This window comes from Manis javanica, chromosome 11, assembly GCF_040802235.1.
Source record: "Manis javanica isolate MJ-LG chromosome 11, MJ_LKY, whole genome shotgun sequence".
NCBI lineage: Eukaryota > Metazoa > Chordata > Mammalia > Pholidota > Manidae > Manis > Manis javanica.
The window spans coordinates 4,896,669-4,911,171 of record NC_133166.1 but is presented as its reverse complement, the minus strand read 5'-3'; the positions used below and the strand labels follow the sequence as shown (position 1 = coordinate 4,911,171).

The 14,503-nt window shown below is 37.7% G+C and overlaps 1 protein-coding gene across 22 annotated transcripts in view; it reads left to right on the top strand.

Moving 5' to 3' along the window:
- The window catches only part of DEUP1 (deuterosome assembly protein 1), a 101,914-nt gene that overhangs the window by 46,928 nt on the left and 40,483 nt on the right, over positions 1-14,503 (top strand). For 11 of the 22 annotated variants that reach the window (XM_073215880.1, XM_073215883.1, XM_073215873.1 and 8 more), the window contains 2 exons: positions 8,940-8,963; positions 12,780-12,976. The exons of 2 other annotated variants lie outside the window; for them this stretch is intronic. In XM_073215880.1, coding sequence (XP_073071981.1) covers positions 8,940-8,963; positions 12,780-12,976 — 221 coding nt within the window. The remainder of the gene's footprint in view (positions 1-8,939; positions 8,964-12,779; positions 12,977-14,503) is intronic. 9 more of the 22 variants (XR_012122494.1, XR_012122493.1, XR_012122492.1 and 6 more) reach the window with 2 other exon arrangements.

Genomic DNA, 14,503 nt, shown 5'->3' with positions numbered 1-14,503 from the left:
ACCACGCCAGCCAGAGGGTGGCCCCACCTACAGCAGCTACAAGGGTGTAACACAGAGGCTCCTCCCTGTGCACTCAGTCCACTGGACCTGGCTGTGGAGGCAGGCACTGCAGCTGGGTAGCAGGCAAGAGCTCTTTCCTTCCTGTAGGCAATGGACTTGTGTGCCTGCGACCCCCACCTTGCTCCAGGGACTTAGAAGCTCAAAGAGTAGAGATTCCTGGCACTAGAGGGTACCACCGACACAAACTTATTACTCCATAGTAATCATTAGGAATATGAAATGGCAAAAGAACCTGGTACAAACCCAAATCTCTCAAACACCACAAAGAGAGAGAACTCACCAATCTTCCTAATAAAGATTTCAAAATAAAAACAACACATGGAGTTACAGAAAAATATTCAACACATCAGAAAGGCTTCAAGAAAGAGATAGAAACTTTGAAAAATACAGTATCTAAAATGAAACATACAATGGAGGGATGTAAAAGCAGATTAGAAGAGATAGAGGAGATGGTAAATGAAATAGAAATTAGAGAGCAGGAATACAAAAAATTGAGGCCCAAAGAGAAAAAGGCTCTCTAGAAATGAAAGAATATTAACAACTGTGTGACCAATCCAAATGGAACCATATTTGCATTATAGGTGTATCAAAAGAAGAAGAAGAGAGAAAATGGGATAGTAAGTGTCTTTGAGGAAATAATTGCTGAAAACTCCCCCCTACCAATCTGGAGAAGGAAGTAATTACTCAGGCCATGGAAGTGCACAGATCTTCCAACACAAGGGACCCTAGGAAGACAATCCCTAGACATATAATAATTAAAATGACAAGGACATAGTATTAAAAATAGCCAGAGAGAGAAAAAAGATCACATACAAAGGAAAACCCATCTGGCTATAATCAGACTTCTCAGCAGAAACCTTACAGGCCAGAAGGGAGTGGCATAATATATTTAATGCAATGAAATAGACAGGCCTTGAACCAAGAATACTCTACGTGGCAAGATTATCATGTAAATTTGAAGTAGGGATTAAATAATTTCTAGATAAGTAAAAGTTGAGGGAATTTGCCTCCCACAAATCATCTCTACAGTGTATTTGGGAGGGACTGCTCTAGATGGAAGGGCTCCTAAGGCTAAATGGAAGTCACCAGAGAAAATAAAACCACAGTAAAGGAAGTAGACCAATTATTTACTAAGCAAATGCAAAATTAAATCAGCTACCCACAAAGTCAGTTAAGGGATACACAAAGAGTATAGAATATGACACCTAATATATAGAGTAGAGGACGAAGAAAAGGGAGAAAAAAAATAACCTTTGAATTGTGTTTGAAATAGTGTAATAAGCGAGTTAAGTTAAACTGTTAGATAGTAAAGAAGCCGTCTTTGAAACTTTGGTAACCACAAATCTAAAGCATGCAATGTCAATAAGTACGTATCTTTCAATAATCACCCTAAATATAAATGGACCAAATGCACCAATCAAAAGACGTAGAATTACAGAATGGATAAAAAAGCAAGACCCATCTATATACTGCCTACAAGAGACTCACTTCAAACCCAAAGACATACACAGACTAAAAGTGAAGGGATGGAAAAAGATATTTCATGCAACTAATAGGGAGAGAAAAGCAAGACTTCCAGTACTTGCATCAAACAAAATGGACTTCAAAACAAAGAAAGTAACAAGAGGCAAAGAAGGACATTACATAATGATAAAAGGGTCAGTCCAACAAGAGGATATAACCATTATAAATACTTACACACCCAAAAGAGGAGCACTAAAATATGTGAAACAAATACTACAGAATTTAAGGAGGAAATAGAATGCAATGCATTCATTCTGGGAGACTTCAACACACCACTTACTTCAAAGGACAGATTAACAAGACAGAAAATAAGTAAGGACACAAAGTCATTGAACAACACACTAGGACAGATGGACCTAACAGACATCTGCAGAACACTCCACCCAAAAGCAGCAGGATACACATTCTTCTCAAGTGCACATGGAACATTTTCCAGACTAGATCACCTCCTAGGCCACAAAAAGGGCCTCAGTAAATTCAGAAGGACTGAAATAGTACCAACCAGCTTCTCAGACCACAAGGTATGAAACTAGAAATAAACTATGCAAAGAAAACAAAAGCCCACAAACACATGGAGGCTTAACAACATGCTCCTAGATAATCAATGGATCAATAACCAAATAAAAACATATCAAACAATATATGGAGACAAATGAAAACAACAATTCAACACCCCAAAATCTGTGGGATGCAGTGAAGGCAGTTTGAAAAGAAAAGTATTTAGCAATACAGGCTTACCTCAAGAAAGAAGAACAATTCCAAATGAACACTCTAAACTCACAATTAATGAAACTAGAAAAAGTAGAACAAATGAAGTCCAAAGTCAGGAGAAGGAGGGACATAATAAAAAACAGAGCATAAATAAATAAAATTGAGAAGATAAAACAATAGAAAGAATCAATGAAACCAGGAGCTGGTTCTTCAAGAAAATAAACAAAGTAGGAGGGTGGAGCCAAGATGGCGGCGTGAGTAGAGCAGCAGAAATCTCCTCCCAAAACCACATATATTTATGAAAATATAACAAAGACAACTCTTCCTAGAATAGAGACCAGAGGATACAGGACAACATCCAGACCACATCCACACCTGCGAGAACCCAGCGCCTCACGAAGGGGGTAAGATACAAGCCCCGACCAGGCGGGACCTGAGCGCCCCTCCCCCCAGCTCCCGGTGGGAGGAGAGGAGTCGGAGCGGGGAGGGAGAGGGAGCCCAGGACTGCTGAACACCCAGCCCCAGCCATCCGGACCAGAGCACAGACACAGTGCATGCGTGGGGTCCTGGACACTAGGGAAACAGGGCAGCAAGACCGGTGAGCAGGTCCCTGAGGTCAGTGCCATAGGACAAGGAAAAGCGAGTGGCTTTTTTTTTTAATTATTTATTTAATTTTTTTTTTTGGTTTTGTTTTGTTTTGGTGAGTGCTTTTTGGAAGTCTTAAAGGGACAGGGACCCCAAAACTGTACGGAAGCATCCCGGGACACTTAATTCAGAGACAGGGAATCTGGGGATCTCTGGACACTCTAACCCCCTGGGCAGCAGGGAGCACGGAGGCCCCTCACGGAGATAAATAGTCTCCCGGCCACTCCCCCTGCAACGTGGCTCCACCATTTTGGAGCAGCGGCCTGAGCCAGACTACACCCACATCAACAGCGGAGATAAACTCCATAGTAGCCGTGCAGGAATCAAAAGCCCTGTCTGTGCGCAGCTGCCCAGCACAAGCCACTAGAGGTCGCTGTTTTCCCAAGAGAGGAAGGCCACAAACCAACAAGAAGGGAAGTTCTTCCAGCCCTCACTCGTCCCAGCTCTGCAAACTATTTCTATGACCATGAAAAGGCAAAATTACAGGCAAACCAAGATCACAGAGACAACACCAGAGAAGGAGACAGACCTAACCAGTGTTCCTGAAAAAGAATTCAAAATAAAAATCATAAACATGCTGATGGAGATGCAGAGAAATATGCAAGAGCGAAGGGATTAAGTCTGGAGGGAGACCACAGATGCCAGGAAGGAGATTACAGAAGTGAAACAAACTCTGGAAGGATTTATAAGCAGAATGGATAAGATGCAAGAGGCCATTGATGGAATAGAAACCAGAGAACAGGAATGCATAGAGGCTGACATAGAGAGAGATTAAAAAAAAAGAAAATAAACAAAGTAGATAAACCCCTAGCCAGACTTAATCATGAAAAGAGAATCTGCACACATAAACAGAATCAGAAATGAGAAAGGAAAATCATTATGGACACCAAAGAAAAACAAAGAATTATTAGAGAATGCTCTGAAAAATTATATGCTAACAAATTGGATAACTAGAAGAAATGGGCAAGTTTGTAGAAAAATACAACGTTCCAAGACTGACCCAGGAAAAAAACAAAATCTGAACAGACCAATTACCAGCAATGAAATTGAATTGGTAATAACAAACTACCTAAGAAAAAAACCCCTGAACCAGATAACTTCACCACTGAATTTTATCAAGCATTTAGAGAAGACCTAATACCTATACCTATCCTTTTCAAAGTTTTCCAAAACATAGAAGAGGAGGGAATACTTCCAAACTAATTCTATGAGGCCAGCATCACTCTAATATCAAACCCAGGCAAAGACACCACAATAAAAGAAAATTACAGACCAATATCCCTGACGAACATAGATGCAAAAATACTCAACAAAATATTAGCAAACCGAATTCAAAAACACCAAAAAGATCATCCATCATGATCAAGTGGGATTCATCTCAGGGCTGCAAGGATGGTACAACATTTGAGAATCCATCAACATCATATACCACATCAACAAAAAGGACAAAAATTATCTGATCATCTCCACAGAATCTGAAAAAGCATTTGACAAAATTCGACATGCATTCATGATAAAAACTCTCAAGAAAATTAGTATAGAGGGCAAGTACCTCAATATAATAAAAGCCATATACAATAAACCCACAGCCAACATCATATACTTCACAGCAAAAGGCTGAAAGCTTTTCCTCTAAGATCAGGAACAAGACAAAGATGCTCATTCTTCCCACTTTTGTTCATCATAGTACTAGAGGTCCTAGCCACAGCAATCATACAACATAAAGAAATAAGAAGCATCCAGAATTGGTAAAGAAGAAATTAAACTGTCATTGTTTGCAGATACCATGATGATGTACATAAAAAATCCTAAAGAATCCACTCCAAAACTACTGAAACTAATAAATGAATCAGCAAAGTTGCAGGATACAAAATTAATACACAGAGATCTGGCAATCCTATACACAAATGATGAAACAGCAGAAAGAGAAATCAGGAAAAGATTTCTATTTACAATTTCATCAAAAATAATAAAAGACCTAGGAATAAACCTAGCGAAGGAGGTGAAAGACCTATACCCTGAAAACTACAAGATACTCCTAAGAGAAATTAAAGAAGACACCAATAAATGGAAATACATCCCATGCTTATGGATAGGAAGAATTAATATTGTCAAAATGTCAATGTAATCCCTATCAAAATACCAACAGCATTCTTCAACAAACTAGAATAAGTAGTTCTAAAACTCATATGGAATCACAAAAGAACCCCAAATAGCCAAAGCAATCCTGAGAAGGAAGAATAAGCTGGGGGGATTAAGATCCCCAACTTCAAGCTCTACTAGAAAGCCACAGTAATCAAAACAATTTGGTACTGGCACAAGAACAGACCCATAGAACAAGGGAACAGAATAGACAGCCTTGATATAAATCCAAACATATACAGCCAATTAATATACGATAAAGGAGCTATGGATATACTATGGGGAAAGGACAGCCTCTTCAATAACTGGTGTTGGAAAAACTGGACAGCTACTTGTAAGAGAATGAAGCTGGATTACTAACTCCATACACAAAAGTAAACTCAAAGTGGATCAAACACCTGAATGTAAGTCATGAAACCATAAAACTCTTAGAAGAAAACATAGGCAAAAATCTCTTGAATGTAAATATGTGCAACTTTTTCCTGAACACATCTCCTTGGGCAAAGGAAACAAAAGCAAAAATGAACAAATGGAACTACATCAAACTAAAAAGCTTCTGTACAGCAAAGTACACCATCAGGAGAAAAAAGGCATCCTACATATGGGTGAATATATTCATAAACAGCATATCTAATAAGGGGTTAACACCCAAAATATATAAAGGACTCACACCTCTCAACACCCAAAAAGCAAATAACCCAATTAAAAAATGGTAGAAGATCTGAACAGACACTTCTTCAAAGAAGAAATTCAGAAGGCCAACAGGCACATGAGAAGATGCTCTTCATCGCTAATTATCAGGGAAATGCAAATTAAAACCACAGTGAAATATCACCTCACACCAGTTAGGATGGCCAACATCCAAAAGACAAGAAACAACAAATGCTGGCAAGAATGTGGAGAAAGAGGAACCTTCCTACAGTGTTGGTGGGAATGTAAATTAGTTCAACCATTGTAGAAAGCAATGTGGAGGGTCCTCAAAAAACTAAAAATAGAAATACCATTTGACCCAGGAATTCCACTCCTAGGAATCTACCCAATGAAAATAAGATCCCAGATTCAAAAAAACATATGTACCCCTATGTTTATCACAGCACTATTTACAATAGCCAAGATATGGAAGCAACCTAAGTGCCCATCAGTAGATGAATGGTTAAAGAAGGTATGGTACATATACACAATGGAATATTATTCAGCCATAAGAAGAAAACAAATCCTACCATTTATAACTACATGGATGGAGCTAGAGGGTATTATGATCAGTGAAATAAGCCAGGCAGAGAAAGACAAGTACCAAATGATTTCACTCATTTGTGGAGTACAATAATGAAACAAAAGTGAAGGAACAAAACACACTCACAGACTCCAAGAAGGGACTAGTGGTTACCAAAGGTATAGGAATAGGGAGGGTGAGTGTGGAGCGAGGGGGAGGGGAATTAAGGAGCATTATGATTAGCGCACAGAATGTCATGGGGTCATGGGGAAGGCAGTAGAGCACAGAGAAGACAGGTAGTGACTCTATAGCATCTTACTATGCTGATGGACAGTGACTCCAATGGGGTGCATGTGGGGGACTTGATAATATTGGTGAATGTAATAACTACAATATTTCTCACATGAAACCTTCGTAATGTTGTATATCAATGATACCTTAATAAAAAATAGTTATCAAAAACAAATAAATAAAATTAATTAATTTAAAAAAAAGAAATTAAGACTTTTAAGTTTTTAAGTAACTTGCCCAAGATCACATAGTTTGTAAGTTGGTTTGGATAACTCCAAATGCATATTAGCTGTTACAGTATCCTGTAGTTTTCGCCATTTCTTCTGTTTGCTCCTCTGCATGTTCCCCCGGTTTTGCCACTGGCCCTCTGCTCCTTTGGCCATAAGCTTTCCCTGCAGGGTGATCATCAGCCACCTCAGTTCTTTCCTCGGGATCACCAAGTGGCTCCCAAGCTGTCCACTTCCCAAACCAGATGTACTTTCCTTACATAACCTTTTCTGAGTCATTCTTCCAATCAATAACATGGGCTCGATTTCCGGTAGCAAGTCAGAACTCTTCATATTCCATGGCTTCCTTCCCCTCCTTCTCTGTGAAGTTAGTGGGCCAGTGACCTGCACAAACCCTCTGCTCTGACTAGACCTGTCCGAGCCTCCTCTGCGTATGTGATGCTTATTTCTCATGCTCCTCCTTCCTTCCAAGTCTTCCCACATACTCTCCTTCTACTAAAAATCCCCCTTCCCTACCTAACATGTCATGCCCTATTAATGTTTGAGGTTTCTCAGCATAAACTTTACATGTTACACAAAAATCTTCCACGATTTTTCTCCTTTCTGTTAAGTGACCCTCCTTGAAGCCATCATAGCACCTTTTATAACACTTATCATAGCACAATATTAAAATAACCTCTTTCTTGTCCGCTACCCATCCCGTCACCAGTCTACTCACCAAGGGCAGTTCCGGCCCTAGTTTACCAGTACACCTTAGCACTTAGCACAGTGCCTGAATACAGAGGGCAGTGAAAACAATGTTTTGTTAGATGAATGCCTGAACAAATGAATGAGTGAGTGAATGAACGAATGAATATATTATGTCTTCCACTTGAATGCTTTTCCTTTACTAAAGTAGATATTCTTTGCTCTACTAAATCCTACCACCCCTTTAAGACCAAGACTAAATTCTCTCCTTCTTGAGTTCATCTGTTTACTCTAGGCCCCATTTATGTCTTCCTCGTTGTCTGTCTTTAGTACTGTCATAACAGTTCAACACCAAGTTTTGAATTAGTTTTGAATTCCCTTCTTTTAGTTTTTAAATGTTCAGTATATGTATGTTTTGTCTCCTCAGTCATTGACTCCTTGAGGGAAGAAGTAGACTGTATGTCCGACTTCAGAGAGGGTTTGATAGAGGGCAGGGCTTCTTGATTTATGGTTCTCACCTTTAGCCTAAGAGGTATGAATAAATTATAAAGGTTTATTCTAAAATTAGGGCAGATTTGCAATAAATATAAAGGAAGCACAGTCTTAAAATTTTTTTATAATGGAAATTAATGTTCCTGTCATTAAAGATACCACCAAAGCTTTGTCTTACCCCATTTCCTGCATTATCTCAGTCCCAATAAGTGTTGCCACTCATTGATAAAAGAACATTTGCATACCTACTTGGTGCAACATAATTTAACACATAATTATACCTTATATTATTCACTATTTTTTCATACATGTTAGTTTAGTCAATTCTTTGTATCTTTCATGAAGGTAGGGTCACTTTTTCATATTTGGTTACCAGCACTTAGCACATACATGCACAATACATATTTATTTAAAGATTGGTTAATTGGATATCAGAAAATGGAATGCCATTTATGTATAGTCCTCAAGGTGATGCTTACTAAAATAATATTAATCATATATATTTTATGGAGGATTGTAATTCATATAGGAAGCTGACTTTATAATTGTATGTGAAGATATGGAATTAACTTTGATAATCGAAGTAGTCAAGCCACTACCTGAAGAGAAAAATCTTAAGTCTCTATTGAATAAAAAGAAAGAGTTATATTACAATTCTTTGCTCTTTAAGAGTTTACAATCTATTATGTCACTTGTTTAGCAATCATTACTTTAAAGATTTCCTGTGGAAATCTCTTATCTGTTATGTGTTAAGATCCCAAAATTTAGACAGTTAATTCTTTCGGACATAAGTGGAATGGATAAGTAAGCATAGAATTAAATACTGGTGCTGAAATTTTACCTCAGGCAATAAGGAAGAAAATATTTATATCATTATTTTTAGGTCTTCTAAAATATGTGGTATTTGGATAATATTAAAATAACAATTACTTTTTTTTCCTTTCTAGACAAATGAAATTACTGATATTAAGGTAGGTCATTTCTAAATAATTAGAGCTTTGAAAATTTTTCTACTTGACTTACTGTGGCAGTCCTTGCTTATTTTACACTTAGAGAAAGAAAATTATAGAGAAGCACCCAGCCAGTGGTAGGCTTAGGAGCCCTGCACTCAGTCAGCGTCCCCTGCACCTCTGGAGCCATGGCAGCTCCCATTTCCCTCTGAGAATGGACTGATGGGACAGACCACCTGGCATCTAACTTCTCCTTAGTATCAGTGAGATACTTAGAATAGTAACAGAACCAGCAAGACATTCTTGGCTCAGAAAATGATGCTTTCCTTAGATTTGTGCAAAAACCTGGCTACATGGAGAAAAGTAAGGAGTTTACCTTTATTCTACTTCTGGAAAACTAGAAGAATCAAGTTTATTATGATTTTTGCAATCCCATATTTACTTAGACCTGTAATTGTATTTATCAAATTTCCTTTCATTTAATGAAGGCATCACAAAATCAGATTTAATCAGAACTCAGAATTTATGGTAATTTTTAAGACCAGTTTGCCTTTCACTATCCATAAAGTTTGCTATACAAAATAGTAGGATAAAAATGAGTACCTTCACAAGTATCTAAAAATATCCATTAACATACTAACCATAAAATATGATTAAAGCCAGTCCTTCTGTAGAAATACTTTGTCAGCCTATCATTGTTGATTATACCAAAATTTAAAAGAAAAAGTATATATATAAAATACTATTATTCAGACACTGCAATAATTCAACTGGTCTCATGCTAGTGCATCCAGATAGATACTAGGAGGTTTTGCCATTACAAGAATAAAGAAATGGATTAAAACTACAGAACCCTAAAATTAAAAAAAAAGAAAAAGAAATTGAGATAACAGGCCTATAAAATAACCCATCAGAAATATAAAAGTAGAATTTAAGCAATACCTATTTTCACATGATAACCATCTAGTGGAAGATAAGGTCCTGAAATTGCTAAAAAAGTATTTAAGAAAAAGATGAAATGAGAAAGCCCAAGAAAGTTGTCAAGGAAAATGGGATACACTTTTAAATATAAATCATGTAAATACTTTGCATAATCCTTTCAGGTCATGCTCTCAACATTTATTTAATTATGGTACATTAGAAAATTGTGGGTTTTTTAAAAAAAACCATCACTTTCATTCTTAATTACTTTAAACCCACACTGGACCAAAAAGAGTCACCGTTGAAATCTAATTTTATAGAAAAAGCTTGAATAAAATTGTACCTGAGCAGCAGACCATCAGGAATTACATGACTGTAAGATGCCTTTTTAGGAGTAAAATTTTAAATCTTTTCCATGACCTTTTCCTATTGGATCTACTTAAATGAATATTTTCCTTGTGAAGGGCAAAAATTTTTAAGACTGTGCTTCCTTTATATTTATTGCAAATCTGCCCTAATTTTAGAATAAACCTTTCTCTTTTAAATCAGACTACAGAGTACTCTCTTATCTGTACTGGTGTATCTCAAATGAACAAATGTTAAAGACATAATAAAGGGAAGGGCCTAGAAAGCAGAAAAGCACCTTCAGTGGTCCTTCTTTTCCAAAGGACACCTTGATCAGTAGATCTGTAAGTACTTAACCCTTTCTGAATTGTTTGAAGAGGTTTGCCCTCTGGGAGCATTTTCTTTCATTCACAAGTGAGACCTTCCTAAAGATTTATTAACTCACAAGGGTGTGTTCTTTTTCTACATATATATATGTAGTAGTATATGTATGTATATTTATGTATGTAGGCAGTATATATATATGTAGCAGTAATAGTAGTATAACTCCATTCGGGTACCTGTACCAGATTTCAATGTGTGTAAGTATGTGAGAGGTGGTCTTCCCACACATACTTACACCAAGCAATTCTCAAACACCAGGAGGGTGTTGGAGAACTCAACTCTAATTTTGATGCTATCTGCCAGTACATAGCGCCAGATTCCCAGGTTAAGGGCTCCATCCTACAAGACTGCCCTTCATCCCCCACTCCAGAATCCCGTCACAAGCCCCAGGCAGTTTACCTCTGCTTCTGACCTACTGACTACAGACTGGAGGTTCCCACGGCCTTCCCCTTAGGTTCGATTAATTTGCTAGAGCGGATCACATGACTCAGAAAAACACTGATGTTTACCAGTTTGGTAAAGGGTACAACATAACAGCCAGATGAATAGAGACATGAGGCAAGGTCCCAAATAAAGGAGCTTCTATGTTTGTGGAGCCTAGGGCCTGGCTAGGCGGCATGGGGAGGCGTTCTGCTTCCCCAAGCTTAGAAGCTCTCTCTGACTGAGAAGCAGAATCCAAAAGAGTAGAGAGAGAAGCTCTTCTCAGGGGGTTTTGTGAGGGCTTCATTGCATAGTCATGACTGACTAAATTCTTGGCCATCGGCTGATTCAGCCTCCAGCCCCTGCCCTGGGGTGGGAATCCAGAAGCCTTTCATTAACTTGAGGAGACACCCATTTCCCCTTTAAGACCCTGCAGTGTTTTCAGGAACTGTGGATGAAGACCTAATATACCTGGGAAATAGATACTTGGTCATATGAGTGACCAAATATGTATTTCGTATGACTCATTATATTGCAAAACTAATATGTTAGGCAGTAAATAGAAAATGTAGTAAGCAGGCTTGGCCTTTGATGCAAAAAATAAAGCAAACAGGTAAACATTTTTAATACCTAATATATATATATTTCTATACTTTGTATCAGAAATAATACTAATATGATAGTAGATGAATAACTCAAAATGTACAGTTAAATTTGTTTGAATGACTTTATGGGGTGCTAGCCCATATGAAATGGCACTCACGTTCTAAAATCTAGGAACTTCAAAATCAAAGTTCTAAGCCATACTTTTCTGAAGTCTCATGGGCTTTTAATTGAAATTTGAAGCTTCCAAGGAGACATTTTATCTATGTGGTGCTTTTTGTGCTAAAATACTACCCCTCTGACAGCAGGGAACTGTACTTTCATCAGCAACTATGAAACTCACAAATACTGAAATCATAGGACTAAAAAAGACTATGTAGAGTCATTTAAAACATTTTCATCAGTTTTCATGTGAGAACATACCCTGTTTTAAAAACTTTGTAAAAAGAAAAGTTGAGACCCTCCCTAGGAAACTACTTACAACATTTAATTCAAACAGCATCAGAAATACTTGTTCTTGGTCTAAATCTCTCATTTTCTGATTTGAACATGTTTCTTCTCTTCCAAAGACACCCTAAAATCGGTGGGCACATACCAGATAGTAAAAGTTTATCATGAGGCTACGCTGTGTGTGGCACTGGCACGATCTCAGCTGTGAGGTCCTGGGCCCTGAGGGGCCCAGCATCAGACCCCGCTCTGCATGGGATTCAGTATCTCGTTTGCTGCAGCATCCAGTCTGTGATTTTCTAGTGACATATATTCGTTTAATCAGAAAAAAAATTCTTTTAAAATTGAAATGTATTAAATTCTGCTTCCATCCTTAACCAACACTACAAAGCAAACCCTATAAACACCAAAACACTTAAGTCTAGCCAACTTGTTCTAGATACAGATACTAAGGCATGAATGAACCTTTTCTGTGTCAGAACATAAGCGGACGTGTATGCATTACTTTTGCTGCAATGTGTTGAGCGGCGGCCACTGAGTGTCTGTTGTGTGGTGAGGAGGTGAAGGTGGGAAAGAGCACTTGGAGGCACGTGAGGGTACAGCTACGTCACTGGACTCAGATGAAAGGGCCTTTCCAAGTACACATCCAAGTGCACAGAAAATATGCATCACTTATAAGGAAGGATTTTTTCAGTGATGGTTTATTCTATTCTTTAGGGTATGGGCTTCACTAACAGGGAACATTCAAGGCATGCATCTGTTAACAAACTGGAATATGAGAATGAAAGGCTCCAAAACGATCTTGCAAAACTCCATACCAGTGTAAAATCAGCATGGGCTAATCAAAATACCTGTGAAGAAACAGGACGGTACGCCTACCACAGCCAAATAAAAATGGAAAAAGATGAAGATAGGTATGCTAACTGCATTCTATATGGACGTGAATGTATAAACATTTAATTGAAATTTATTTTTAAATAGTTTAAATTATAATTTTATGCACTTTCTCTTCAGTTTAAATTTTATTATAGTGATAATGCAGTAATATAGAACACATTGCTTTATATGAAATTCTGTGTTCTCAATAGCTTTCCAAATATAACAGTGAAATGGGTAGAGTGAATTTTAGTTACTCACTTCAGACCCTTCTTAGAAGCTGATGTGACACACAAAATATACAAAGAAGTAATCTTATTTTTTATTCATAGTCATAGGGAAGAAAAACTGGATTATATGATACATATGTTGTTCAAACAAAATAGAAACAATAGGAAGTGTCGCTTCTGACTTAACTTCAAAAATATATACACTTTATACTGACACTCCAACAGTGGAAATGAATTTGGTCATTTCACAGGGAAAGAATCTGTGGATGGGTAAGAGAGGTTTTCTTAGTGAAGAGAAGCATATGGAAAAGCAGTATCTGCTGTCCACATTATCCCCATCCTCTTCAAAACGTCTTAGTTCAAAACCTAAGCAAATACAGCAACCATAAAATCACATAACTTATTCAAATTCAATAAAATATTTACTTATGGGTCAAAAACTGTCTCTGGTGGCCTGAAAAAACAGTGAAAGTATTTTTCCAATCTTGGGGAATGTTCCACAGAACAAGTTTCTTTGCTTTAAGATCCCAGAGCCATTAATATGTTGATAATACATCATGAGCTTCCAAAGAGGGGTCCGGTGTGGACATCCTCCAAACTTACTGATATCAGATTTATTAACATTCTGTGGTGCTGAAATGCTGAATTAACAGGTCCAGACCCAACTCCAAAACAACCTTTGCTCATAATACTGAGCATGAAAACCTTACATATTGTTTTCACACAACAATTAATATTTACAACCGGGGGAAATTTATTTAACCCTTGTAACCCTCAGTTTCCCATCTGACAAATAAGGACAATAATTATGGGTTTTTTGTGAGGAGGATTTTTATAGGAGAAAACATATAGTTTCATATAAAACATATAGTTCCATAAATGTTAACCATTATTATTATCTTATTAATATTACTACCAAAGTTGTTAGTGTTTATAGTAATACTAATACTTCAACAACGCACAGAGCCTAAAGTATGTTTTGGTGGGTAGACGAATGGCTGAATTTGACATTTCCTTAAAGGTAGCCCTGTGGGGGAGGGGTGATGTGAGGCTCATCTCTGGAACCAAGCATGCCCAGTTCTTCAAGCAGATAAATCCAGAAATCCATGGAACGTATTAAAAAAACATCTCAGACCTTCTAGTGGATGTAGTAAAGCATACTCCCATTTTCACTACCTCAGCCTTGTGTGTATTAGGATATATCCTAGTCTGATGTAAGAAATAGCAACCGTTCCAAAGTGCTAAATCAATTACCTCTTCAGGTAGTGAAGGAAGGGATGAGGGAACACTGCCTGCTACCCTGAGAAAGTACCCTGGTGGAGGGGTGGGTTGGTG